This window comes from Balearica regulorum, chromosome Z, assembly GCF_011004875.1.
Source record: "Balearica regulorum gibbericeps isolate bBalReg1 chromosome Z, bBalReg1.pri, whole genome shotgun sequence".
NCBI classification, from domain to species: Eukaryota; Metazoa; Chordata; class Aves; order Gruiformes; family Gruidae; genus Balearica; species Balearica regulorum.
This window is the reverse complement of record NC_046220.1, coordinates 86,731,692-86,758,471: the sequence shown is the minus strand read 5'-3', so window position 1 is coordinate 86,758,471 and position 26,780 is coordinate 86,731,692. Positions and strand designations below refer to the sequence as shown.

The following is a 26,780-nucleotide window of genomic DNA, read 5'->3' as shown; positions in this document are numbered from 1 at the left end:
GTGATGACATGCTGCACATATTTTGATGCATTTTTTCCCCTCACTTTCTCCCTTTCAAATATCATAAGGCTTTCTACAACAAAGCTGTGCTTATTTTATGCCTTGTTGCCCATTCTGTTAAGGTTCACGTTTAGTTCCTTCTAAGCTAAGCATTAGTCCCTTTTTAAAAAAAAAAACCCACACCAAACACAACAAAACCCCCAAACACTGTCTTCACTCTGCAGATGAAGAAACTGTTGTAGATTGAAGGCGCTGCACTTCTACAGCTCTGAAGAAGATTGCTGAGGAAGCACAGGCACTAATAAAGTGAGAGGACACTGGAAGTACAGCCAACGTTTTAACTAGTCTCTCTAAAGATAACAAGAGAATACGTAGGGGAAAGATAGACACCACAAGCTGTGCTTCTCCAAGAGCAAATGAGTTATTCCAAATACTAACATTTGTATTTGAGAAAAGTGCACATAATTGACAAATTTGGGGAATATGTGGAGTTTTAAATTTCCAAATATAAATGTGCAAAACAACATTAACTCTTCTCTCAGATGTAACTTATACAGAACTATAACCAAATATACATATCTAAACAAAGAAATTGTTTAATCACCATCTTTGAACTTAACCTTACCAGTATCCATTTGCCAGACGTACACAGACCCATCTGAACATCCTACCACCAGATAGTCGTCGGAAGGCCTCCATTTTATTACTTGAATAGGGAAAAGGTGACGGGAGGCCAGCATGATGCATTTTTTCTCCCGCAGACTCAGAAGACCTACTGAGTGATCACTGGCTACAGAGCAAATACAGTGCTGGACTCTTGCCTAAGAAAAGAAGAAAAAAACAAAAGAGAAGAAGTCTTAATCATAATGCAGAGAGTTTGCATTTAATAACCTCTTCTTTGCTGGACCAAGCATGGTGATCAACAACCTGTTTTATAATCATAACCAGACACATAACTCTATCGCTAAACTCACTGAGGTCACTAGAAACAGATTTTTCACTGACGGAAATTCTCTTGAATCCAACCTCTTGCACATCATAAAGAGCAAACAGCTTTTAGAACCTGTTTTGTTGAGCAAAAAAGAGAAACCACGGTTTTCAAGTAATTTTGTTCATTAAATTCTACCTACTCATCCAAGTTACGAAAGACAAAATGACAAAATTACCTTTAAAACCTAAAGGCTAACTGGAGGGGAACGCTGGCCTATCACATGCGCAACACCTTCAGGGGAAGGACTGCTTCCACATCGTGGAAATCCTCTCCCACTGTTAATGCTACACATCATAAAATGCCAAGCATCTCCTTAGCTAGCTAGGTTTTAATATCCAGTTTTCCCACTATTTGTAATTCTTTACGTAGCTAAAACTTGATGCAAACAAAACCAAGATTAAGAGAACAATTAAACCCTTTTTAAGTGCCTGCAGGAGTTACGCATTGGGCCAGTGCTAACCCTTCAGTATTTCATATTGCAGTCACGTTCTCAAGGATTTGAGGAGCTGTGCCGTTTATGAAAAGTGTGAGACAGGTTATCAGATGTATTATGTAAAACTTACACTACAGTTTTCTGGTGGAACTAGAAGCTGTGTAATTTCTCCACCATGTACACAGAAGATATGTTTCATCTCTCCAGAAAATATATCCCATATGATGACTGAGAAATCCACACCACCTGAGATCAAATACCTTTGATCATAACGAGAAGAAACCTGATGAGGATACAGTAAACATGTAATTTTGTTTCGATGGCCTCGGAGAGTCCGGTGAGGTGGCCAGCCTGAGAAATTGGGTAAGGGGCGAAAGAGGAAAAGAAAAGGAAAAAAAGAGAGACAAAAAATATAATTCAACAGAACAGTTAACAATCCAAAATGCTGTTCTTGATTAAATACAGACATACTGCAATTTTTGAAAGAAGTTCTTATAGAATTAACCTTGTCTTTTTTAAAATGCTCATAATTTTTTTTTAATGGCCATGGACTGAAAGATTCCTTTTGTCTTGCTGTGCGATCTCACTTTAAAGTAATTCAGTTGTATTAAAACAGCCTCTTCCCCTCAAAAAAAATTACAAAGGCCACAAAGATGTGAAAAAGTAAACCCCCTTCCCCACCAAACATGAATTTATCCAAGGTTCTAACCAAAAGGACTGGTACCAGGAAGACTGCACAATCTTACTCCACACTGGCCACACCAGCAGCATGAAGTCTGCAGCGTTATCTGTTTGGTGCTGGTGCAGAACAGGTTAATGACAGCAAATTTAAATTCACAAAGGAAAATAATTTTTGTGAACACAGAGCAAGAATGGCAAGCGTCCTATCTCCTGAGATCAAACATGTTAGTCAAAAGCTTAGAATGAGAATGATTTAACTACTGCAAAAGATGCTTGGAAAAACTGTCTTTTTAGATGGCAAATTTGACAAAACGGGCCCAATAAATTAAATACCAGAATCAAGGATTCTATGCAATTCCTGTGTGATATAGTTGAACTTTTTTCCCCTCCATGTCATTATGCTTTCTAGCAAGCACAGCAAACCTGACGTAGAATACACACAAGCACTTCTGTATTTTTACGAGGGCAAGAATCACCAACACTTATTTGCAGAATAATATATCAACTTTGAGGCAATCCAATTTCACATTAAGAACACATCATTTTTGTATAAAGTTATAGAAAGTAAAACAGTTATATAAAAGGAAACAGTACAACCAACAGCCTTGTACGTAACTGACAAGCTCCCAGGTGTATTCACAGAAAAATATTTACATGTCTTTTTTGTTTATCAGCATTTGTAAAAAATCAAAACCCAAATATTTGTTCTGCAGCTACAATCATAAAAGTATTAAAACAACATTATCTGGAACCAAAACGTGCAATACTCATTTAACTACACAACACACAGAGGAATTCTCTTTTAGATGTGTGATTTTCCCAAGAAGATCTTTGCAGGCATGCCAATGCCCCAGCTGAACAATTCCGGACAAGAGACAGATGTGTCCTGCCATATCTTTGCTACTGCATCTCAAAAACCCAGGAGAAATATCCAAGGCTTTCCAGCGAAGGGACCCCCCCAAAACTGATGCAAGCTGGCCACGGTTAATTCACCACTTAGGTTTCTCATTATGTAATAGAACATCAGCATCGTTAAGAACATGGTCATATGATTGCGACCTGTAAAGCGACTTAGTTTCATGAAGCGAGCGTTATTTCTTACTTCAGTCTACCTCGCGACAAGCACACGCTGCAATCCAACCGTGCTTTTTCCAAAGCTTATTTGCGTACCTCTCCTTAGCATATGCTCTCCTTGCAGCAGCTGAACTATAGCTGTTTGTGTTGCTGGCACAATAACAATGCTTCCGTCTTCACGGCCACAGACCAAACGCCCGTGTGCTGGAATATATACGCTGGCTGTAACTTTAAGGGGTTCGTTGAGGTTTGGTATTAGGCTCAGTTGGTCTATAATCCCAGCAGGGCGAGGAGTAAGTTTATCAAAAGCTTCCTGGAGGGATACTGAAGTTGTTGTTTGCAGCCCTGTTTAAAAAAAGAAGAAAAAGAAAGAGAGGGGTGAGAGCGGAAGGATGATTTTAAAAAGACAATAATTTAAAAAAGAAATTAAAGGAGGGAAATCAGGAATGCTTTGCTGAGAAGATTCCAAAGTTTAAATACACCACATTACAACGCTTTGAACAAAGTAAAAGGTACACACCAGAGATGAACTTACTGACTATGCGAGTGAAGCTAGAGCAACACATGGAAACCATGTATGTGAGAACTGGAAAAGTGTATGATTTAGCTACAAGAGAAAGTTACACAGACAGACAGCAAGACAGCTAGTATTTGGAAAAAAAAGCAGTTAAAACTTAATACCTGAAAAATATTCAGACTAAAAGAAAATCTTGATCATATATGAAAAAATTAAGTTACTATAACTCTTAGAAGAAGCTAACAATTAAAAAAAGATAACTTTATGGATTTGTAGGAAAAGCAGCAGTGCTTTATCCAGTGACAAAACATGTAACGAAGACTAGAGATGCCCATTAAAAGCCTTGGGAACCAGACTGTTAATTAGGTATACCTTTTGCACTACCTTGTTGCTCTAGAGTATCAGGCACGCTCCAAATACACAGTCTCCCCGAAGAGTCTCCTTGGATTAACAGTTTATAGGAAAACTCCCTATGTCCATAGAAGAATCGAGTAACTGGAGGACATATTAGCAGCTGTTAAGAAAAATAAATTAACAACTTCAGAACACATGCAAGCCACGTACTAACCTCATAACGTACCTGCCCCACAAAATCCACTGTTCCTTTTAAAAGCAGGACAAAATGTAGCTGCTTTTTCTTTCTTACAGGAGAAAGAACATGGCAATACAAATCAGAAAAAACTGTGGTTACTTACAAAAGAAGTCACAAGTTTAGGGGAGAGGAAAAAAAAGATTTTCCGTTTCTTTGGTTTTGTTCTAAATATATTCATATTTAGACTATTTTATATATGTGTGTGTGCATTCTAAAATTGTTAGCGTTCTAACTGCAATGGTGAGCTGAAGAGACGCTACTCAGTAAGGAACATGGTCCACAACAGAAGCAAAAGAGTTAATGTTGATTGACAACATAAAGAAAAATAAAACAAATACATAAATGTTTCAATGTCCAAATTTGGCAACAGATTACTTGGTTAAGATTAAAAAACCAGGATTCCTACAATAGACTTGTAATAGCAGCATTTGTAAATCAGACAGCTATTTATACCTAGCGGTATAGGTACTAGTACTAGATACATCATTCAACAGTCTTGGATATGGTCACAGCACAATCTAAAAATGAAGCATAGCTCAAAGTTGGATTTCCTTTACTTTGCAAGGGTTTAAGCTTTCAAATTCAAAGTTGTGATTCTAAACGCTCTTGCTCAGTTATTGCCTAACCATCGTGCACATCACAACTTGACCTCTGCTTCTCCAGGCACTGAGGAATGACAAACTTAGTATGTAGGAACTGAAGATTCACTTGAGCAGAGACCAGTCTCTGCATTTATTTGAAAACCAACAAGAACCAAATCAAACCGCAGAGATGCTGTGCCTGTTATCCTCCTAAATGTCTACTTTTTCTAGGAAAAGAAGAAATCCTAAAGGTCTGCATTGAAAAAGAAGGACTGGTCACGGTGTATGCACATTTCAACTCTCTAAAAGAGAAATGCAGTCCATAAAAGAAACCCAAAGCAATATATTTTACCTGTTTATCTGCTCTGTCCAACACACTGTACAATAAAGGCGGAATTAAATTTTCTACTGCTTTCCCCACATCTCTGCGAAATGAATCACTAGCTGGTAGACAGCTGGGTTTAAAACAAAGAGAAAAGGAGTAACATTCCTTAAAATACTAGAGTGATTACTACATCACAAGCTAACTAAATAATACCAAGCAAAAACCACCCCCAAGCCCTTAAATGTCACATTTTTCAATTGTTAATACAGCATGTAGCAGATCATTACTCTAATTTTAATCTATAGGGTATGCTTCGTTAATTAGTAACTGCTCCAAATGTGTCCAGCTCAGTTTCCCCACACATTCAGAACTGAGAATGAAGGAAGCCTGGCTTTAGGCCTGCTTTGGCCTTCAACACCTTTGGCCTCAGACTCAGGGCCAAACCACACCAAACCCAAGGATTCCTCCGGCAGATCACCAGATAGATCTGTTTGCAGCCTTATGCTCTGATCACCTAAGAGGAGGAGAAAGGACTTCTTGCTCGATTTATGTCAGAATATTCAAGGATCTCCAAGATAAAACTGTATCAAAGAGATATTTGCATGTCATGAAGATGTCAGAAGTTTTTTTTTCTACTTTTGTCATTCTACATTTAACCTCTTTGACACCTAATTTTACATTAAGTTTACAGTTTCACATTTACATGCACAAACTTAGCTGTTCGTGCCTTCCCTTAATGGGCTGAGAGAGTACTGTTACAATAACGCGATCACATCATTTACATTCTACTCCACATAGCAAAATCTTCTTTCTTCCTTGTCTTGACCAGGTTAAGGGAATGTGTAAATTTTATTTTAATTTATGACACTTGTTCAACAGCAAAACACACCTCTTCCTATCACACAGCTCCATTAGGAAGTGATAAAGAGTGAGTGTAACACCAGAAAATAGCAAAGCAATCTTGGTTGAGGCAATCTAAATTACCGAGCACTGCTTCAACACAATGCATTTAGGGGACACACACTTTAAAGTACGCTCCTGCAATATTTGTTTCTGCAACATCCATATGATTTTGAAACAAAATAAAAGCCAAAGATACTCAATATTTCTTTGAAGATGCTCATGCTTATCTCAAAAAATAAAGAAATTAAAGTATTTCACTGCTGACTACCTGGCTGGCAATTTATATATGAAACTTTGTCCATCTTCCGTCCACACAATCACTTTGTCAGCTGACACAAAGTCGCCACCGGTCCAGGTCTGATCATTTTCACTAGGGACCGAACATAAGAGGGAATAATCTCCAGCATCAAAAACCTGAAAAGAAACAGAAAAGTCTGTTGTCATTAACCAATTACAGATTAAAATGCCCAGACTGCAGCTAATTTTGGTTTCAATATAGCCACATTAAAGGGACTTAAGACTTGATCTGAATGCCTTACTGGCAATGTAATTAAATCAGCTTTCACAGTGAAAAGCAGTCAGGTGGTGTTGAGCTAGCTTTCCTTACCCGCCAGTATTTGGAACACACTACCAACAACGACCGCTGAGTAAACGCACAGAAAGAAATGCTTTGACAGTTTTGACAGTAAATAGGTTTTGACTCCTCTTCAAACACTGGTGTCGTATCCTAAAAAACAAACAAAACCAGCACTAAGTTAACTGCATTTTATTTAAAATTATAAACCTGAGATTAAATAGAGCACTATTACCTGCTGTAATAACAACATCTTCACAAAAGGCATTGCTTGATGCTTTTAAATTTGCTTGAGTCATGAGCTTGTCAATGGTTCTGTAAATTTTAACTGAAATAAACACTTATGTTTTATTTTGATACTCCTATGAAAGCTCTTCACTTTCATAAAGCCAGCCTTATTTTCTCTGTCCCATCTCGATTAATCAGCACAGCCAGGCAATTAAGGCAGAAATGGGGACTCAGATGTCCTAGACCACAACTCCTGACTCTGTTGCTGATCTCTGTGGCAAGACAGTATCTCACTGAAAAGTTTTTTCCTCATCTTCAAGCTGAGGAAGAAGCATTCTGTCCCACACAGAAAGCATTTAAGTGCTCAGTGTGACAGCAACCAGCGCCTGAAACCGAGCGCCTCTACACAGAACACCACACAGATGGATATCAGGTAACAAGAAAATACGCAGCTGATTTTTTTCTTGCTCAAATTGAACTTCGGAGCGTGACAGAGACCATGTGAAGGAAAAGGGACCATGCTGTTTCCTAAGATGCCAGATGGCCAACTTCTAAGGAAAAAAAACAAACACTTGTAGCAGCTCTTATTCTATTATTCCTCATAAGAAGATCTGCAAGAGCATGTGGTATCCTCTTCTGTCACTTAAGTCTAACAAATTCCCCAGCTGGACAGATTAGCGGTGCCCATTTAGTATCATCACTGTCAATGAATTACCTTGCAGCCAGACAGTCAGCTGAAACTAAGCAGATTCAGCTCACATTCCAGTCCTTCAGGGTTCCCCATATCCCAAATGGGCTAGACTGCGATAAGCTCCTGTTTAGTTGGGTCTTTGCATTTCTTACTTTCCTAACAGCCAACACTCTTCACTGCTCACTGCTGCTTTACTTTTTTTTTTTTTTAAGTATAACTGTTAAATGTTAGCTAAACCATTACTAGCTGTGTGACAAGGGTTTCCAGAAAATGCTTTGAGAGCAAACATAATTTCATCAAGTTTGAAACTATAAAACAAAAACCCATGAATATCACCTCTGTCCCCTGATGGGGTCAAAAGCAAGGAATTCCATTACACTGCTCTTCCAAGCTAATGCAAACTGTGCTGCTTTTGCATTGTAAATATCCTGGAAATAAACTAGTTAAGCAAAACCCAGTTCATTTCTATATCATAAGGTTATTTTTCCACAGTTGCTAAACATCTGTAGGAAGGTGTCTCTTTTACAGGAGGTTTCTGCGAGTAGCTAATCTGCCAGAGGTCTATGAGACTTGGAGCAAATCTCCTTGAAGACATTTACTCATTAGTACACAGGAAGGCAGAACTGCCAAACAACAGAGAGCTATAGATAATCCCCAATAATGAATATTCCTAAAAAACTGTATTCTCTGCTCAGCAAGCCCTTCAGGCATCTTCACATCTCACTTATCTTTTCCAAAGAAAATTCTACATTTAATAATAAAATTTAGTACTAAATAAAATTTAATAATAAAATATAGTAATTAAGTACAGTTATCTTTAAAAGCAGAAGAAATGCAGCTGGAGAACTTTATCACAACATTTGATTTTTTTTTTTTAAGATTAGTCACTTCTATAACACCACCACCATATTAAAAGACACATGCCTGCTATGAGGTACACGGTAGGCTTTAACTCTGCGACTTATTTCTTCTATCTGTACCACACAGAGTAAACATGTATTAGTTAGCATCATCTCTTTCAACTAATGAGTACTTGTACTGGGAGCTCTTGCATATGAAAGTTTTGCCTGCACTGAATAACGTTATGCCTGTAATACAGCATCCATCTCAGTTTGGAAAGTTAAACGTTACCAGAACAATCTTTGTCACTAAATTCCCTTTGGAAGACAATACTCCTGTGAAATGTAGTACAAGATAACTTAATGGAAGAATAGGACTTTTAAAGAGGGAAAAATAAAAAGAGAAATATTTGTATATTAAACAGAAATCATTACATGGTACAAATAACAAAATAGATTTGTAGAAATTGAAGATTGTCCTACGTCTGATATTGAAATAAGTTCTCAAAGTCAAACACAAGAAAGATTAGGAGTTCTGCTGCTGACTTGAAGAATCAGCAAAGCAAAATTAAGGATATTGATTTTCAAATGGCAAAGAGGAAAAAAGAACCCCATAGTATCACTAGGGAGCTGGCAGAACAGGAAACAGCATTAATAAGAGTTCTCCTTCATCACAACAGGAAATATCAGTAAATGAGGAGCCTTTGTTTACCTGCATGCGACTAACTTCAGAGGTTATTATCCAGACCTTGAGGATGCCAGTCACTGAAACTGCTACAACAGTATCCTCTGGGGAAAGACAAACATTAGACCAGTAAGGACAAGGATGTTTCCGTCGGGTTGCACACTTGTGCTGAGAGCACCTCAGCATTAAAGTTTATCCAAATGTTCCTGAAGTGTTTGCAAATAAATGTTTGATTTAGAAGCAAAGTGGTATTCCAGAAACACGCACGCACACAGATTCCATGCTGCTGTCTCAGTCTCACTCCCATCTCTCAGTTAATACTAGGGCTCATATTTAATGGGGGAAGGGTTGTTTCTAGTATTGCTGTCGGACACTGTCGGTCGTCCCATCACTTCCCCCAGGCAAAGGGTTACTCGGTCTCCCGAGAGGAGAGATTTCTTCCCACGCCTAGCTGTCTGCCCACAGCAGCCCGCGAGGACGCTGATGTTCAACAGAAAGCATACTCTAGCCGTACAGTTGCCCGAGCATCTCTTGGCTGTGAGTTCCCAAGGGCATCCCTGCAAAAATCACTCCATTAGCGTCCTTACCTTCACAAAACCCAAAGTATATCAAGTGCTAGTCAGACTTCCTAGACATTCCTGTTTCTACCAGACGAGTCTGGTGGAAGACCAAAATCCAAGGGGCAACTTCTTGGTTACAATACAAAAAGGATTACAGAAGAAGAAATCAAATTAAAGGCAGTATCAGGAAACACTTTATACCGTTGTTCACTTCCAGTTGTCCCAGCAACTTAGATATTGTGGGGACAGCAGTTGAGCTTTCCCTCTCCAGGACTTTGGGAACGCTCAGTTTACAACTGCTCTCAGCCTCAACTCAAGATAAAAGTCTCTCCTTTTGTCAGTATCTCCTCTTCCTTGGCGTTCCCCAAACCTCTTGGGAATTAGTCTCCCCACCAGGAGAACCTGAATGGAACCCCTCTCCTCCTCAGTGGCCAGAATTTAAAGCCTAGCAAACGAACACAAACTAGCAGAGCAAAACAGATGTGTGGACAAGTATCCCTTCAAACCATGTCAACTAACCCACTGCCGAACACGAGCCAACTCCCGTACCTCTCCACTAAACAGACTGTTATCGATCGCAGAAGTTCCTCCCTCTGCAGTCTTCAGGTTTTTAATCCTATTGTGTACTTTAATCAGCACATTCCTTAAATACATTTCCTACAATAATAGCTTTGAAAATGTTATGACAGCACTTTTTATAAAGCTACTAATCACAAGAAATACTCATGGTACGTATATATCTTGTCAAAAATTGCAATGTATAGCTTGCCAAATGATCCTGATGCATGCTACACGTCACATTAGTAACGCAGATGACAGCCTTAGCATTTAGAGTACTTGCACCCCCTCCTCTGGTCTTGTGACAGTTTCCAGGCTCTCGCCGTCAGAGTGCTCTCCAGAACTCCTTCTCGATTCTCAAAGAGAAAACAAGTTATCACCCTAGTGGAATGTGCTTTTATTCAAAATAAAAAATAATTTAAAAAAAAAAAAATCACTCTTCCTGTAGAAAGGTTCCTCGTCCTTCAGACTGCAGCACATGCACACACTGAAGCTGCCAGGAGTCAATCTATTTACTAGGTGGGCCCAGATCCTGCTGAGCACGCACACGCAGAGTGATTTGGGTAGATCTCAGGTTCTGTTCATCAAAAAGCAGTTCAGTTTTAGCCAGAGCCAAAACTCCCAGTCGACGGAACAGCAAAAGAGACAAGAGAGAGATTAACCTAGCCTCTTTTTCAGGGACTAGAAACAACTAGGTATACTCTACTTTCTGCAAAGGTTAGTGCTTGTTGGGTGTTGCCCAAGATCACAAGTAGTAACATTCTAGGTCCTCCCCTGGGTCTTGAAGAAGTGGAAAACAGTGTTTCTCTTACAGGGAGGCAATGCCATAATAAAAGCAACAAAAATAATTACCTTGTGTTCTGTTGGATCGAATGATAGTCATGGAGCTGATCCAGTCAGGAGATATCTTTGATAATAAAGAATAAAGAACTTCAAGGCTGGTAGCATCCACAACAAGAATTTCTGGATAATGTCCGTGACATAATAGTCTCCCTTCACGCTGAGTCCCAACTGTAAACTGATAGAACTGAGTGGATATTAACAAATACAGAAGTTATACTCCATGTGAGACATTGACTACTTCATTTTTAATCAAAACCATAACTTCATAAATACATTCCAATGCCTGTATGTTTAAAAATTACCAGGTTTTTGCAGAGGCACCCTTTTTCCCCATTACCTTCCCATGGCAATCCTCACCCTGTACACCCCACTCCTGCAGCGGACTGGAGCTGCCTCAGCCTCCCCTGCCAAGCTCCTCCTCACACTCCCACTCCCCCGGCAGTACTCCTCCAAAACTTTTCTCCTTTTCCTTTCTTTCCAGCCTCTCTCACTAATTATGATACATTTTTTTAAGTGCTGAAGCAACAGCACTTCTTTCCAGCTCTAGGGCATTTGATGATACAGCATAAGCTATTTATAAGATACTTCTGTATGCATATAATGTCATTATTAAGCCTAAAAAGAAAGAAACCAGCCCTGTTTCGATAACGGATCTATAGTTATCCGTGCTTTGCAATATAGAACATACACAAAGTACTAACCTGTATGCCAGTATGTGTACAGGCTAGTTTAGTAAACTCTATGCATCTCCCATCATTTACATCCCACAGGCACATCTCCCTAAAAATATAAAAGGCAGATTAAAACTACATGGAAAGTATTTCAATCTTCCAAGGGTTTAAAAATCATTTACATTGGGAGAAACTTAACCATTTGAACCATTTGTTAGTGACTATATGAATTGTAGTTAGATAAAGGAAACAAAGTCAACTTGAGTTTCCAGCCCTTCTACCTGAATCTACACAACCTCTTCTTCCCTACAAAGGTAAGGGGAAACGAGTGAAATGCTAAGGCTCACCACAAACAATCGACGTTAAGTAAACACAAGGACATAACTGAGAACTTCTTGCCTCTCACAAATGTTTCAAGTCATTCTATACTTCTGCTGCCCTGCCATGTCGCCCAAAGATCCGCTTGCCCTCTCCACGTTTGTGAGGAAGAAACCAGAATTAAAGAAACTCGAACTGGGTTGGGCAGCAGATAAAAAACTATTTTATTTAGATACATAACAGGCCTATACCCGGCCAACTACATTTATATACGCAGAGGTTCAGAAATTTCTTCCTCAGAGCTGATCAAAATCGGCCTCAGCCTGGAGGTTCGCCTTTCAGTAAATAGCCTTTTCAAAAAAAAAAAAAAAAAAAAAGGCAAATAAACAACCAAAAAACCCCCAGACTCACAAACAACTTCTTCCTTTTATAAGCTTTTATAATCATACCAGAAGAGTCCGTCATTCAAACAGCAAGTTCTGTACAGCAATAAAAAAAAGCAACCCTCAAGAACAGAGTGACGCTCTGCGAAAGAATACCTTTGCAAATACTTTCAGGTCAAACATTTTGCCTAGTGAAGGACAACAGAGTTGGAAATGTTAACTTTTCAAAGCAAACTTTGAAAAGGCAAAGTGGAAAGTCATACTTTAAAAACAGATTACACATGCTAACTGCATTAAAGCTAAGAATGTTCAAAGTCTCCACTAGTTTAAGAAGAAATATCGTAACTTTGAAAAGAAGTTGTAATTACACGTTACTTTTATTCCTGAATAACAGTCTCCAGAGAGAGAGACAGTCCATTTTAAACCTACATTGCATCTCAATATGTAGAGAGATGCTAAAAAATGAGCAGTATTAGGAGATGGCTGGCCGTAGGACATAAGTGAAGCACAGCCCATCTTCTTCAATGCAAGTCCATGAACGAAGATGATTCATTTGTAGCTGAAGTGCTGGCATGTCTACTTAGAAACTCAAAAGCTCTTCTAGACTCTTGATGATAACAGTAGTTACAGAGAGAAACCTCTCCATAGCAGGAGGGGAACTGAATTCAGACTGCAAAAGCTAAGCGTGCAACCACAGCAGCAGAAGTGCTTTTGTCAGCTGACAGCGCTCTCCCAGTCCAGCACAGTCGGGTACTAAAGATCCTGTACTCAGCCTGAGGCAGAGGATGGGAAGGAGAAGAGGTTGGGGGAAATAACGTGTGAGAGTTATGAATGACAAAACTAGTTGGCCCCAAAGCTCTGACCTGTAATTTATCAAATTGTGTATCTTTTCAATAAATTATCCTCAAATCTAGGCTAAAATCTAAGTGTACAAAATGTATTTTATTTAAAAGTTAGAGAGTATAACTTTTTTTTTCTTTAAATTACCTGACTGCAATCCCCATTGTTTAGGGCACCTATGGACGTTACACCAAGTAAAAAATACTGAGTGTGTAAACAACCAGATCTCTCCTCTAGATCTGCATATTAATAAGTCCGCAAAAGACTCACCCGCTTTCTGATGCGCTCACTATATACTGCTTTTCACTGGAAGCGGAGGCCTTTGATAAACAAGTAATTGAGGCTGTATGACCAAACAACAGAGCTCTGGGATTAATCTAGAATCAGGGGAATAAAATGCAAAGTAAAAATAACATCAGCACTATTATTTAACCAGAATATACACACTTCAGATTGTCATTTTACATGTAACAAATATATATGCATTAACATACACACACACACAATTAGCATGGTAGCGGATATATAATCTTGAAAGAGTTTCTACAGAATGCTGTTATAGTACGTGGAAAAAAAGAGTTTCTACCTAATACTGTAATGCAAATTTGTGAAAAAATGCATTTTGCAGCAACCTCATGCCAACAATATTTTTAAATCATAAGCTGAATTTGGCCCAATTGAATGAAAAAAATTGTGTCGTACTTCAACAAGAGTTCCCCCGATCAAACATAGTTCTCAACCCTATATATTCATAAATAAGTTTATCCAAAGGCCACGCATAGATTAAAAAGAAAACTGCCCTTTATTTGTCCTTTCTAGAAAGAACCAGTCACTTTCTAGTTCTTTCTAAGCATACCAGACATCATTTATATGGGCAACTCACAGACATTGAGATTTTTAGCATTCAGTATAAACCTTTCCTGAAGCACGGTGCTTGCTTCCCCCCCCCCCCAAGAAAGGATTGTTTTGCTATTCCATTCCAAGAGTTTAAAACTCTCTGTACCAAGGCAAACTCTGAGATTATATTCAAACTTGCAGATGTCAACTCTAGGGCAGCCACTGGCATAAACCAATTAATCATCAACTTTTATCTCTGCTACTAGCCTTTTTCCTCTTTTAGTTGTCATGGAAAAAAAGGGTTGAATAAAGTAATAACCTTAAAAAGTTCCTTAAGTACAGTCCTCTGACCACAGGAATCTGTTTTCACAAAACAGTATTAAGCAGCTAAACTTGACAGTAACAACTAGTTTAGAGCAGCTCGAGAAAGAATTACTTAAAAGAAATTACTGCAGAAGCAGCAGCAAAGTTCAAGAGCAAAATTGTCTCTTCCTAATCTGCAATATTCCCTACAGCAAGCACGTAGGGTCACTCCAGGCCTCGTGCGAGGGAGGAAGAAAGGACAAGTGAACAGGGCACAGAAAGAACTGAAGACCAGAAAGGATAATATAACATTGAAGAATAAAATCACGCTGGCAACAACTTTAAACACAAAGGAAATCAAGATTCTACAGACTTCAGCCTTACCTCTAAATCCAAGGAAAGGTCCCAGAGACATATTTGTCCGTCGTGGCAGCCGGTGACGATCATGGACGCGTCCTCCATGAGCAGCAGGGTGGATATGCAGTGCGTGGGGGCTTTGCGGCCCCACAGCACGATGGGCAGGACGAGGCTGTTTCCTGCCATTTCGCTTTCACGGCTGTCAAGTGAACCAAGATAACAAGTATTAAGTCTCAGCAAGTCTGCCATTCCTGCACTCAGCACCTTCTTATCTGCACAAAAACTTCCCAAATTAGTCTGAAGTGACCTTATAAACACTACACAAAGGAAACACAGTCACTATATGTGCCACACTTCAAATAAAATACAGCATACAATCACCGCTTCTCTCATCAGGGAATGCATTTGTCTTCATATATGGATTAAATAACATTCTTGAAACAGCCACTTGAAAAATAACAGTGAACTGTGGTAGCATTATAACTTCCCAATTTTGCAAGAGATAGTTTTCAAAGTGGCATTTCCCTACATGTATAGCACTTCCCTGCGCGCACAGGTACTTTTGCCAAAAATTCACTCTCAGAATAATTTTGAGGTAACAAATGCTCTAAGTCCCAGGGCTGCAGCAGCTATTATATGTCTAATAGCAGGTTCATCCCCCTTGCAAACCCAACAACCTTTAGTCAAAAAAAGGCTCCGGAGCTTTCTACAGATGACTATGCACAAAAATACTCGTGTCTCGTTGACATCGCCTTTTCAAATTTGTATTTGTGTTGGAGTATCTAGTATCCTGCATGAAGTGAAATCAGAAGTGGAAAACATTGTCAAGGTTAATGCCACTCCTTCATTCATACTCTGATAGTTCATTCCCCCTCACACACAGCTGAAGAGGTTAAAAATAAAAGCTAACTAAAAATAGAAATAGCCTAATTAAAAGATATATGTTAGTTCTGAACCTTTCAGTTCCTGGTTTCTCATCCTTGCTGGTAAATGTTTCCAAAGTGTCAGCTCCCTAATATCGGCAGAGAAGTGAAGATTTACTCCTACAGCCTGCCTTCTACGGCAGGCAGAACCGCGTGCAAGAAAAGCTGCTTAGACGGAGCGATAAGGGAAGAGGAATTAGGACATGCAATATCAAAAGATGTGGTATCGGGGAGAGAATTCTTACTAGCATTAGCAACACTATTTAGAACTAAAGCAAGCTAAGACAGGAATAAATACAACAAGTGCAGCCCACTTATCCTCCCTCACTTCTCCACTGCTGCCAACCACGCCGAGCTCAAACCCAAACCCGACCTGAAGGGATTTAGACTGAGACTTGACAAGTCCTGTGACCCCCAGCATCACGGCACTGCAGGATCCAGGACTTTGCTCCCACTGAGGGGAAAGCGCGGCACGACGCCGGCTGTTGTGGGAGCTTGGCTACACTGCTGAATCCCAGACAGGGCAAAAAAGCCCTGCAGGAAAAAAACTCCGTGGCACTGCAGTACGTCTGCAGCCAAACTTGCTGACTCAGCAGATTTGACAAGTTTTATAAAGTTCATTGTGGACCTAAACCATGTTTTTTTCTTCCTTCTTTTTCTTCTTTTGTTAAGGGCCAATTTGTACTGAAACAGAAGGCAACAATGGACCAGCCAGCTATTCAAACAGAAGTCTGTTGAGGAACTACAGCAGCACTAGGTGTGTTTGTTTAATATCCGAAGGTGGTTTTGATCACCATGATCTGACATATGAACTAGATTCTGGCCCCTATCCAACAAGAAATAGTGCCACACTATCTTCACACCAGCATTTGATATCTTATAAATATATTGACACAAATAACACGGAGCAATGTTTATCTGTAACAAAGCCAGAATCTTCTTGGTGTCTGGGAAGGAGAGAACAACCAACGTGTTTAAATCGTAACTTTGAGAAAGAAAGCATCACAAAAACTCAAGCTGCAGTAATAAAAAACAGTTTGGAGGATTAGCACAAGATTTAAACACCAAAACAAACCACTGTTTTTGTTAGCAACATCCTGAGCTTGCCAACCGCTTCAGTGGTTTTATACCGTAGGCTTACACGGAGCTTGTCCGCGTCCTGCCAGTCTTGCAGCAGGGCAAGGGCGCTGGGGCTGCCTGCCGGCCCGTCCCCTGGGCAGGGAACACGGGAAAGTCCACCTTCAGGGACAGGGCACGGAATACACCACTTGCTTCTCCCTTCCAGGTAACCGACTGAACTCATCATTGACCTTTTAAGGTCTATTCTGCACTTAGTAAATAAAACTGCTGGGATTTAAGTTATATTCTGATTGTACTAACAGTGAGTTTATGTAAGACATATGCAAGATCCATTCTAGTTCCTATTAATCTCTAGAAACACCTGAAAAATGGTATGTGTAAACGGCAAGCACAGAAAACACGTCAAGAACAATCAACATTTTCTTATCGGTCTCTCATTCTGGATTCAGAGTTGTAGGAGTTACTCTACTCTGGCGCAGTAAAAGTTTGACTTATGGAAAGTTATTGCTTGGAGCACTTTGTGATAAATGAATGGGTGAAACAAGTATGCTAAATAAATAAACGTTCCTTATGTCCTGTCTCGTAGAGGTTTACATTCTGAAGTTACCACAGCTCAAAACAGAGCAGAATTTCTGATTTAGAGGAGTATAAACACCAAACACAGGCAGGATTCGCTAAAGACATATTTTCTAAAGATATATATTTTCCTGTCTTCCTATAGATACATATATGTTCTTGCTAGAGCAATGCAGCAATATTTCCATTTGTTCACAGATACATAAGCCTATTCTACAGCATTTCTAAAGAAGGGGAAAAAAATTCTGAATTATGACAAAAGGAAAAAAATAAAAGGTCATCCTGAATCTAAGCCATGACCACTACAACTGCCCTTCCCCGCCACGATGCCCACAGTTCCTCTCTGCGTCCCCGCGACGCTCCGAGCGGACAACAGCGACGGGTATAAGGAACTAACTCAGGAGCGAGGGGTCACGCTGCTCCGCTACGGCCAACCACCCCACCGCAATCCCTCGCCAAAGGGAGCCCGCACTTCTGTGGAAGCTGGGGGAGCTGAATTAACCAAGCTTTAGCACAGCGAGACAAACCCAGGTTTGACGGAAGGGGAGACAAGGACGGAAATCTTGCTTGCACCAATCACGAACTTGACTTTTTGACTTCACGTTACCCCACAGTGACTCCCACGCTGAAACAACTGCTTTCTGCATCAAAAGCACCTTCCGTTGCAAAATACTGCTTTTTATTGTACTACATGGACTTCAACAGAAATTAACGTCACCTCCTGTCTATAGAAAAACTACAGTGCAATTTCTTCACGAAAGTGGGGTTTTTATTCATTTTGACAAATGCTGCCTATACTCCCAGCGCAAACAACCTGCAGCCAGAGAAATCGAACATGATAATGCACATGGAAAAATGGGGGAAGGGAAGAGAGCAAGAGCAGAATAATGAATAGCTAAGTACTACAAACTGTAAAACAGCTTACGGGCCAAGCCTCAAACTTCTGAGCATGAAGAGACACCTTACAGTTTTTTCACAAAATCCATGTCAAACACAGTAGTATCACTTCTCATGAAACGCCCTTTTCTGCCAACTCTTCTTGCATCTGATGGGACTATCTTAATGAACAACTATTTATTTTATTAAGTGTTGTTATTTAATGAGCAAGTATAAATAAAGACCAACAATCAAGTGTTTCATCTACTCAACATATAACAAGTAACCCTGGAATTAGTAGTTGTAGAACATGCCTGTAAATGTAGTGTTAATTGTTATACAACGGTAGATCAATTGTTCTGTCTGGATGACCACAATACAGAACCGTAAAATAATGTAAAAAATTCAAAGAATACTAATTACTAAGAGCTAGAATTCAAAAAATACTTGATTTATAAAGAATTAATCATAAAAATATAGTGAAAACCAGAAATGAAATGTCTAGATGTAATACAAAAAATGCAAACAAAAAAATATCAGCAAAACAAGCAAAAATACTCATTTAACTCTTTCACCACCCACTTTTTGTAGTGAAATAAAGTGAAAGACACATTGGGAAAGGCAGAGAGAGATGGAAATGTCTTTCCTTTAGATATATTAAAGCACCCAAACACCAATGAAGGTACAACACTTTACAGAGCGTTCCTCCCTTGCTACCTGCAAAAAGCTCCCTCCAGCAGCCCCGCTACCATGAACTGGAAGCACAAAACCGTGCCAAAAGGAATCCTGAACGATGGCACCTCCGTGTTGCTCTCCCCCTCGGCTAGAAGCCACGCTGGTTCAGCAGCCAGCTCAAAAGTACTTATTTGCCCACGCTTCCTCTGAGGTTTTTCTTCAGGCCTGTAAATGCTATTTGCTCATCAGTGTAATCTAGGAACAAAGTTTTAATGGGTAATAAATAAAGCAATGCATCAATAATTTCAGGGGTGGAAAATCTAGGAGTAAAAAGGCCGATAAAGAACACAAAAATCTCATTCCTTTCATTTCCCACCGCTCACATTTCAGGGACCAAGTCACAGTATTTACGTGTCACTCAATTGTTTCAGCGATGCAAATGGCTGCACGTTTGGATAAATATAGAAGCTCCCCTATCAGGGCACAAAATTGTTCCTTGAAACTTTGCAGGCAGTTTAATGCTCTTCCTAACTACTTATAAAAACTTTAAAATCGATAGCACTATACATACATACATACTTAAACTGAATTTTCAAAACGAACTTATAGGATATTGCAACACACAAAAGTATTAGCACATAAGTCATCTAATGTATTTTATCTTTTCCATGCAGAAAACCGTGAGAGAAAGCACTGAAACATTAACAGCAAAATACTTTCTAAAGGCTTACAGATACTCACGTTTCAAATCTTTTATCTAAGAGAAACAGAATTCTTAGAATATTTCATATCAACCCTTGGGAGAGAGAGCAAAAAGAAAAACTACCTCTTTCCTTCTAGTTTTTTATTATGGTACCGCAATGCCTTCATAAAAAACTTCATCTTCAGAAAGTACCACAAGCTCATTTGAACAGCGGAAGAATTCGGTCTACGAGGAACAACCCTTCTCTACCCTTGGCCAACACTGAATGCATCCCCTGCAAAAACCCAAACTCACTTATCATCTGTAAACAATCAATAATTTTTTTACACCAATGATGACAAACTACAGTAGCAAATAAACACTGTACCACTGACAAATGGTCAAAGAGCCCGCGGTGAGTCATTACAAATGAAATCCCCCATTCTAGTTATTTATACCTTTCTAGCATAAGCTATTTTTGCAGAAAAGGGAACTGGAACTTTGAACTGGAAAATGGAGGCACCAAACTGAGCAGAGTTCTTCCTGCTTAATACTCCTCCGTCTTCATTGGGATTGTTAGGTTTATCGCTGCCGCTTCCACAAGTGCCAGAATCCTGTTTTCCTTCCTCCAAACACCCAATAAAAGAATGAGTTGCTATTATCGCATGTATATACATACATACACCCCTACATAAATATATGTATGTATAAAAGCATACTTGTAGTTATTTTGCTTCAAATTACCTCCCTCAAAGAGATAAGAAATACACAGACGCAGGGACGTGGAACAAGACCTTCCTGCAAAGACCTGACAACAGCAGAGCTTCCCTTTTCCTTCTCTGCCCCACAACAAAGGATCTTTTCTCTCCCTCATATTTGCCTTTTCATAAGGCGTAAGGCCAGCGTCGCAATGTAAATCACAGCATCACTATCGTTTGCAGTGCCTTAGCAAGTCATTTCCACCCACAGCTTTGGAGTCAAAGCCCCCCTTCTTCAGTCCCTTTGCACAACCCCGACAGGTCCTGCTTGGTATCCCCAAGCCAGTCTCTTGTGTTCCCTCTGAATAAAGCTGGCTCCGCCGCTATTCGCCTGCGGTGGCTAACTGCTACTTACACCCCTAAGTCGCTGTCTCTTTGAGGATGTACCAAATCGTCCCGAGTAGCGGGGCATGCTTTGCCAGACACAACAATTAGAAAGACATAAAATAAAGATGCATTTCGTTTTTTCAATCAAACCAAAATACCTCAGATCTCTGTTTTTCTGCTGCTGTATCTTTACCCAACTGCAGACCCAAATGCTGAGTCACCCCGACAGCACTCCCTGGGATGACTCCAACACGTCAACGCGCTCCTCGCCCCGGGAAGCCCCAGATCACACACAGTACTTCCTTTTCTTGTCCTGCTGCCTACAGTCGTGCTAACACCACCCAGTACAGAACTCTCGGCCACAGGAGACGCAGCTTCTTATCTACGGGGACACCCAGCTCCTTTCCCGCAAGGCGGCCCCAAGGCTGTGCTAGTTCAGATGCAGGGCTTTCCACGCTCATCGGAACTCCCCCCATCGTCACCACCTCCCAGCCAGACAGCGGGCTCCCAACCACATTAGCCACTGTCCGCTCCTATGGATTCTCATTTTCCCGGGAAAACCAAGGCAAAAGTGGCATTGTGTGCCTCAGCCTTTTCCATGCTTTTGTTACTAGGTCCACTATACGGTCAAAATATAATCCAGTTAGAATTCTATACACGTAGATCTCAGTCGTATTCCTTGTATTTAAAGGGAGAGTCATTCTTTAGATTAGCAGATGATTCAAAAAACTTAAAAATAATATGCTAATGGGGTAGAATAGTCAAGTGACTCTTTCAACTGCACTGCCTAAGGCTGGTATTTAGGCAAATTTCCTGACCTGGGATAAATTCCTATTTGAGTAAAACTATTAAATTGATTTGGTATTTAATGCATTGTTGTTAAGAAATCAAAGACTCACATAAACACCTTTATCAAGTCGTAGTCCTCTAAATGCGAACTAGCACTTTCAGGACTAGTAAGCTACAGTAAACTATTCACAGCTAACCTATTGAACAACATTACAATCAGAAAACATAAAAGTAACTTCAAATCAAATTCCAATGATGAAAGTACAAGGCAAATGCACAGAAAATGTTAAAGTTAACAGCAGCTTATTGTTCAATATAATCAGGGGAATGACCAGGTAGGATAGCCACGGGCGTAAAGACAAAGGTCAGATGCACGGTCAGAGCGCTTCATAACAATAGTTTCTGTAACAGATTAAAAGGAGAGCCATGCCATTTTTCTGGTCCTCTGCCTCATTTATCACACAAAATACACCTAATATGCAGCAAATCCGACTAACACCTAAACAAAAAGATTCGGCAGGACTCAAAGCCTTTATCATATGTGTTATCACCTTCTGGCACAACTCACAATAATTCCAGTATTTTAAAAAGTGATTAGCATTCCTGTCCAGCCAGTTTCTGCATATACTTTTATCTTTCCAATTGACAGCAACAGACAGGCAAAAAAATCCACAAGCCTTCCTTCACCTGTACACAAACTGTTCCTGGATCAGGAATATTTTATTTGCAATTTCCTCAAGTTCTCCCACAACTTCCAGTCACGATGGGAAGCCTTGAGACCTCGTTAAACCTTGCAAGCCTCAAGTTATTTACCCTGAAACAACATCCATAGTCAGGATTTTCACAGCCAGAAAAAGCACCCAAACAAAATTAATTTATAGTAGGAAGCCCAGCAGCTAGCGAGAGCAACTTTTTCCCCTCTGCATTGCCCTGGAACAATAAAATGAGTTTCCTTTCATGCCTGTCACCAGCAAGCGGACATAATCCTCTAGCTGGTAGCATCCCCCTGCCCTGTGTGCAGGGAAAGAGAAACTCTTGTGGCCAGAACAGCATCTGGCACATACGTAGAGTTCCTCGCTCTCATGTATTTCAGTGGGTAGATATATGAGGAAAAGTTTAAAAAGAAGCAAGGATAACAATATTGCTGACTGCACAAGTAGAAAACAAAGCTAAAGGGAAGGAAGAACAGAACACAGGGTCAGAGATGTCCCTGGGAGAGATAACCAGAAGGTACGATTAGAGTCGTCCTTCGACCAAACACGCTGCCCAGCTCGTTTGATCTGCTGGTGACTCTCAAAGCACAGAGGGGCAGACAGAACCACACAAATTCTTCGCTCTCTCACAGCACTGAGCCCTAACAGTTTGCACACACTGCTTTAAAACATTGGTAGTAACTTCAGTAGAGTAACTTGAGTTCTGTCACCAAAAGAAGCCTGGTTTAGGTTCAGTCTATGTGCACAAGCGCTAAGCTGATCCGCCACGCGTGACCCCGCTGGAATTCACGGTTACCTGGGGCCTTCAGAAGCACTGCACGTCAAAGTGCTACGGATCGCTCCGGCCTGGAGCAAATCACAGTGGTGTCTCCCAAACATCAGCTGCACGTAAACCCAGCCAGATCCGTGGAGCACTTCAGCACTTTCACATGCCTTTACAGCACTGGGGCTGCCCGGACGGAGCTCAGCAAGCCCTGTGCTGCGCTCAGCCCCTTTCCTGGGGGAGACGGACCCAGGTACACCAGGCGCACGGGAAGGATGTAAGACAGACCAGGAGAAAGGCACACTTCTTTGGGGAAAGAAGGAAAAAGATAAGTAAATCTACCTTTGTCCTAACAGAGCACAGCAAAAGCCAAGAAGAGCTCTTTCCAAACCCATTTATTTCAATTAAAGCACATGCATATAAAGAATTAATCTTAGGATATGTGTGGACACTGGAAGAATCTGCCAAAAAAATACATCTATGAATTGACTGTTTCTTTATCATACATGCTCTCAGTATGTAACAGCTCCAAAATGAACCATTAAAGGCTGCCAAATGAACATCTGCTTTTAAATAAATGTAACTGTGCTTCTGTTCAAACAAAGCAACCCAGAAAGGTTAAGAATAAATCATTCCTTTCCCTATCAATGTTTACCACATGTTAATGCCATTTTTCTGTATTTTCAGCAGAATTTAAATGACATTATTATTCAGATTTGCCACCAATAAGTACAGAGATGGCTGCCATCCATGACATCAGGACAAACCTTCTAAGTGGATTGCATATTTTCAAATGAACAGCAATTTTTATGCCTAATATTTTTCATGCATACAGAATCCTTCATTCAAAAAGACATTAGTTAAGCATTGTAACACCCCTCCTAAAACCATTTACATAAAGACAATTATACATTTATGGTAAAGGCTCGTTTCTGTTATATCATGGCTTCCATTTGAATAATCCAATGCATTTTATAAAAATCTGATGATTTTAAATTTAATTACAGATTATCTTTCCCGTTTAATACTTGGGCATGGAGAAAAAGGATTAATGAAGTAGGAAGAAAAAAATTAACTACTTTACCCAGAGTTGCAGAGATCTTTCACTACCAGAACCCACATATTTAGACCATGACACCTTTAAGTAGATGGTGAACAAACAAACAATTCTGTTATTAAATACAAATGGTCAGTAAAGTTTGCTATGCCAGTTAAATTCCACTTGTTTCTAAAGGCCCATCAGTAATTTTCAGAGTCTTTTGGAAGTAGTTTTGACTCACTACAAAGGGATCAAGGATTTCTTAAGGTATCATTAATCTAACAAAAGAAGGCTGAGTGGCAGAACAGCCGCAGCTGGCAGGCACCGGGGGAGATCACCCACTCCAAGCCCCTGCAAAACCCAGCTCAGCCACAGCAGGTTGCCCTGGACCACGGCCAGTCAAGTTCTGGCTAGCTTTGAGGATGGAGACTCTACACCCTCACTCTGTGCAACCTGTGCCAGTGCCCGGCCGCCCTCCAGCTGGGCTTCACGCTGCCAGAATACCTTTGAGCCTGACCGCTCCAGGGTTCTCCGTCCACCGATCCAGACCCATATGCCATCAGCTCGTCTGCAAGGATCTTGTGGGATATGGTGCTGAAGCCTTACTACAGTCAAGGCACCCACCAAGGCAGTCATCTCATCGTGGGAGGCTGTCAGGTCAGCTGTGCACAATTTGCCCTTTGTAAACCCATGCCCACTGAGAAGTCTGAGAAAGCTTTTAAAAAGAGAATACTTTTTCAGCAAATAAAACCCTGAGATATATATTATATTTAGCTAAAAGACGTTTTGGACTATATCTGCAGGATACAAAACACTATAAAACAATCTGTCAGGTCAGGTCTTACACTTTGACACCAACCATTATAATTTCAGCTTGCACCTGACAACCACTGACTACAAGACTTAGAGAATGATGACTGTACCTTTATATTGCATCCAATTAACAGCACACCTTTCTGATTTGCAACTACAAAAAGATTATTGCAACACTATGCTAAAAAGAAGTATTTTTAAAATGTCATTTTTCACTAAGAGGGTATTATCAGTAAAGAAGTGAAGAACACAATCCATTTTGTTAGCTGTACAGCCAAGAAACAATTTGTTCATGATGACAGCAAGGTCAGGAGACCAGCTTGGCAAAAAGATAGATAATCCGGGAGTTTTAATGCCACGTTCACGCACGCACAAATGCACACCCAAAATGGGACAGCAGCTGGGGAGTTAAACTCCCAACTACATTCATTTTGATACTCAGCTTTACTTGTGTCAATACACACAAAGAAGCCCCCAACAGCTGTCAAGGAGAACTGACGTATCCCTACGTAACCAAGGGGTGCAAGGACTTTTCAAAGGCCTCAATTTCATAGAGACAGCACACTTAATTTTACTACTATGAATATTCACACTGACCTCGCTAACCCCACTCATCAAAAGAAAACTAAGCTACTATTCTGAACTTGGTCAAGACTGTTAGGCTACAGTGAAGGTCACGTGAAGTGAAAGGTGATCTCCATCCAGGTGATAACGACTAACAAACCAGACTGTCATTATCATTATGCTGATCAAGGATTAAACAATTAACAGCACCTAGCCGCCTTCTATACCCATGTACTTTGCTGACTGAAAATTTGTTACCTCAAGTTGTCTTTGCTTTTTTTCTGAAATCAGGGACTTCTGCATTGCGTTGTGCACCCAGTACCTCTAGGTCCCCCCCTCAGTCAATTTATCTGTAGTAGCTATCTCCAAACTGCAGTGCTACATCACATAACTTCTCTGTACTTCAAGCACTCAGAGACAACGCTTGTCACAGGGCTCTAGGACTGCAACCAGCCATTACAGTAATCTAAATAAAAATATCATAAACATTATCGTCAGACCTTCCCCACACACTCAAGAGCAAAAATACATTCAACAAATACAAACTGTTCCAAAACAAACTTAAGAGTAACTAGTTAAGACAGCAGCTCTTCCTTCATCTCCAGGTGGCAATACCAACAGCGACGATCCCATGAAAGATTATTGCTTGCCCCTTGCCCCAGCTGAGGGAATGACTACAAAAGCCTGACTTAAAAGTACTTAATACAAAGGTAAAATTGGTTATCCCCCCCCCCCAAAAAAACCACCACTCCGTGTATATGTAGAAGGTTACAAAACAAGAGAGAGGAGGAAATGATAATTTGGGATTCTAAATCATTCATTATAGTTAATAGATACCTTTGAAAGCCATTTGCAGGTTTTTCTGGCACTTAATTTGGTGACACATTAAATCCACATATATTTTTCCTGTCTGAAACTGTCAGGATCACATGAAGGACAGTTATCCAAAGCAAACTGCAAACCATATCCCCAGCTGCCAATAATACCACGGCTACCGCAGAAAAAGAGATGAGAGAGGCCGCAACGTAACGACAACTTGGCGTTACGAGTAATTCACGTCCCGACAAAGGATTATTCCTGTACGAAGCGTCACTCCTCAGGTAACTTTCCGCTAACAGCCGAGGAGTTCTCCATCCCGCTGACAGCCGGCCCCGCGCTGCGGGCTCCGGTGACAGGCCCAAGCCGTACCGAGAAGCCCCAGCCCACGGTGACACAGGACGGGGCCGCAGCGGGCGCTGGAACTTGTTGAAGGCACAAGCCCCCCGAGACTCCAGGCGTTGGGGTGGAGAGCCGGTACCCGGCACTGCCCTGCCGCGGGGTGCCGCCGGCTCCGGGGGGGGGGGCTGCGGCGGGAAGGGCCGGGGAACGGGGGAAGGGGGGCTCGCCCGGCGCTGCCCCGCTGCTCCCCGCGGCACAAG

At 40.6% G+C, this 26,780-nt stretch overlaps 1 protein-coding gene across 8 annotated transcripts in view; it reads right to left on the bottom strand.

The window, feature by feature from the left end:
• WDR7 (WD repeat domain 7) overlaps positions 1-26,780 on the bottom strand; it is a 136,032-nt gene that overhangs the window by 107,375 nt on the left and 1,877 nt on the right. For 3 of the 8 annotated variants that reach the window (XM_075740734.1, XM_075740733.1, XM_075740737.1), the window contains exons 2-13: positions 14,812-14,983; positions 13,558-13,664; positions 11,777-11,855; positions 11,085-11,259; positions 9,142-9,218; positions 6,705-6,824; positions 6,366-6,511; positions 5,222-5,324; positions 4,069-4,210; positions 3,276-3,524; positions 1,555-1,775; positions 626-821 (exon numbers count right to left, since the gene is read on the bottom strand). In XM_075740734.1, the coding sequence (XP_075596849.1) occupies positions 626-821; positions 1,555-1,775; positions 3,276-3,524; positions 4,069-4,210; positions 5,222-5,324; positions 6,366-6,511; positions 6,705-6,824; positions 9,142-9,218; positions 11,085-11,259; positions 11,777-11,855; positions 13,558-13,664; positions 14,812-14,970 (1,774 nt within the window). In that variant the 5' untranslated portion in view covers positions 14,971-14,983. Of the gene's footprint in view, positions 1-625; positions 822-1,554; positions 1,776-3,275; positions 3,525-4,068; positions 4,211-5,221; positions 5,325-6,365; positions 6,512-6,704; positions 6,825-9,141; positions 9,219-11,084; positions 11,260-11,776; positions 11,856-13,557; positions 13,665-14,811; positions 14,984-22,979; positions 23,091-25,620; positions 25,829-26,780 lie in introns of those variants that run through there. The other 5 variants (XM_075740736.1, XM_075740738.1, XM_075740735.1 and 2 more) reach the window with 4 other exon arrangements.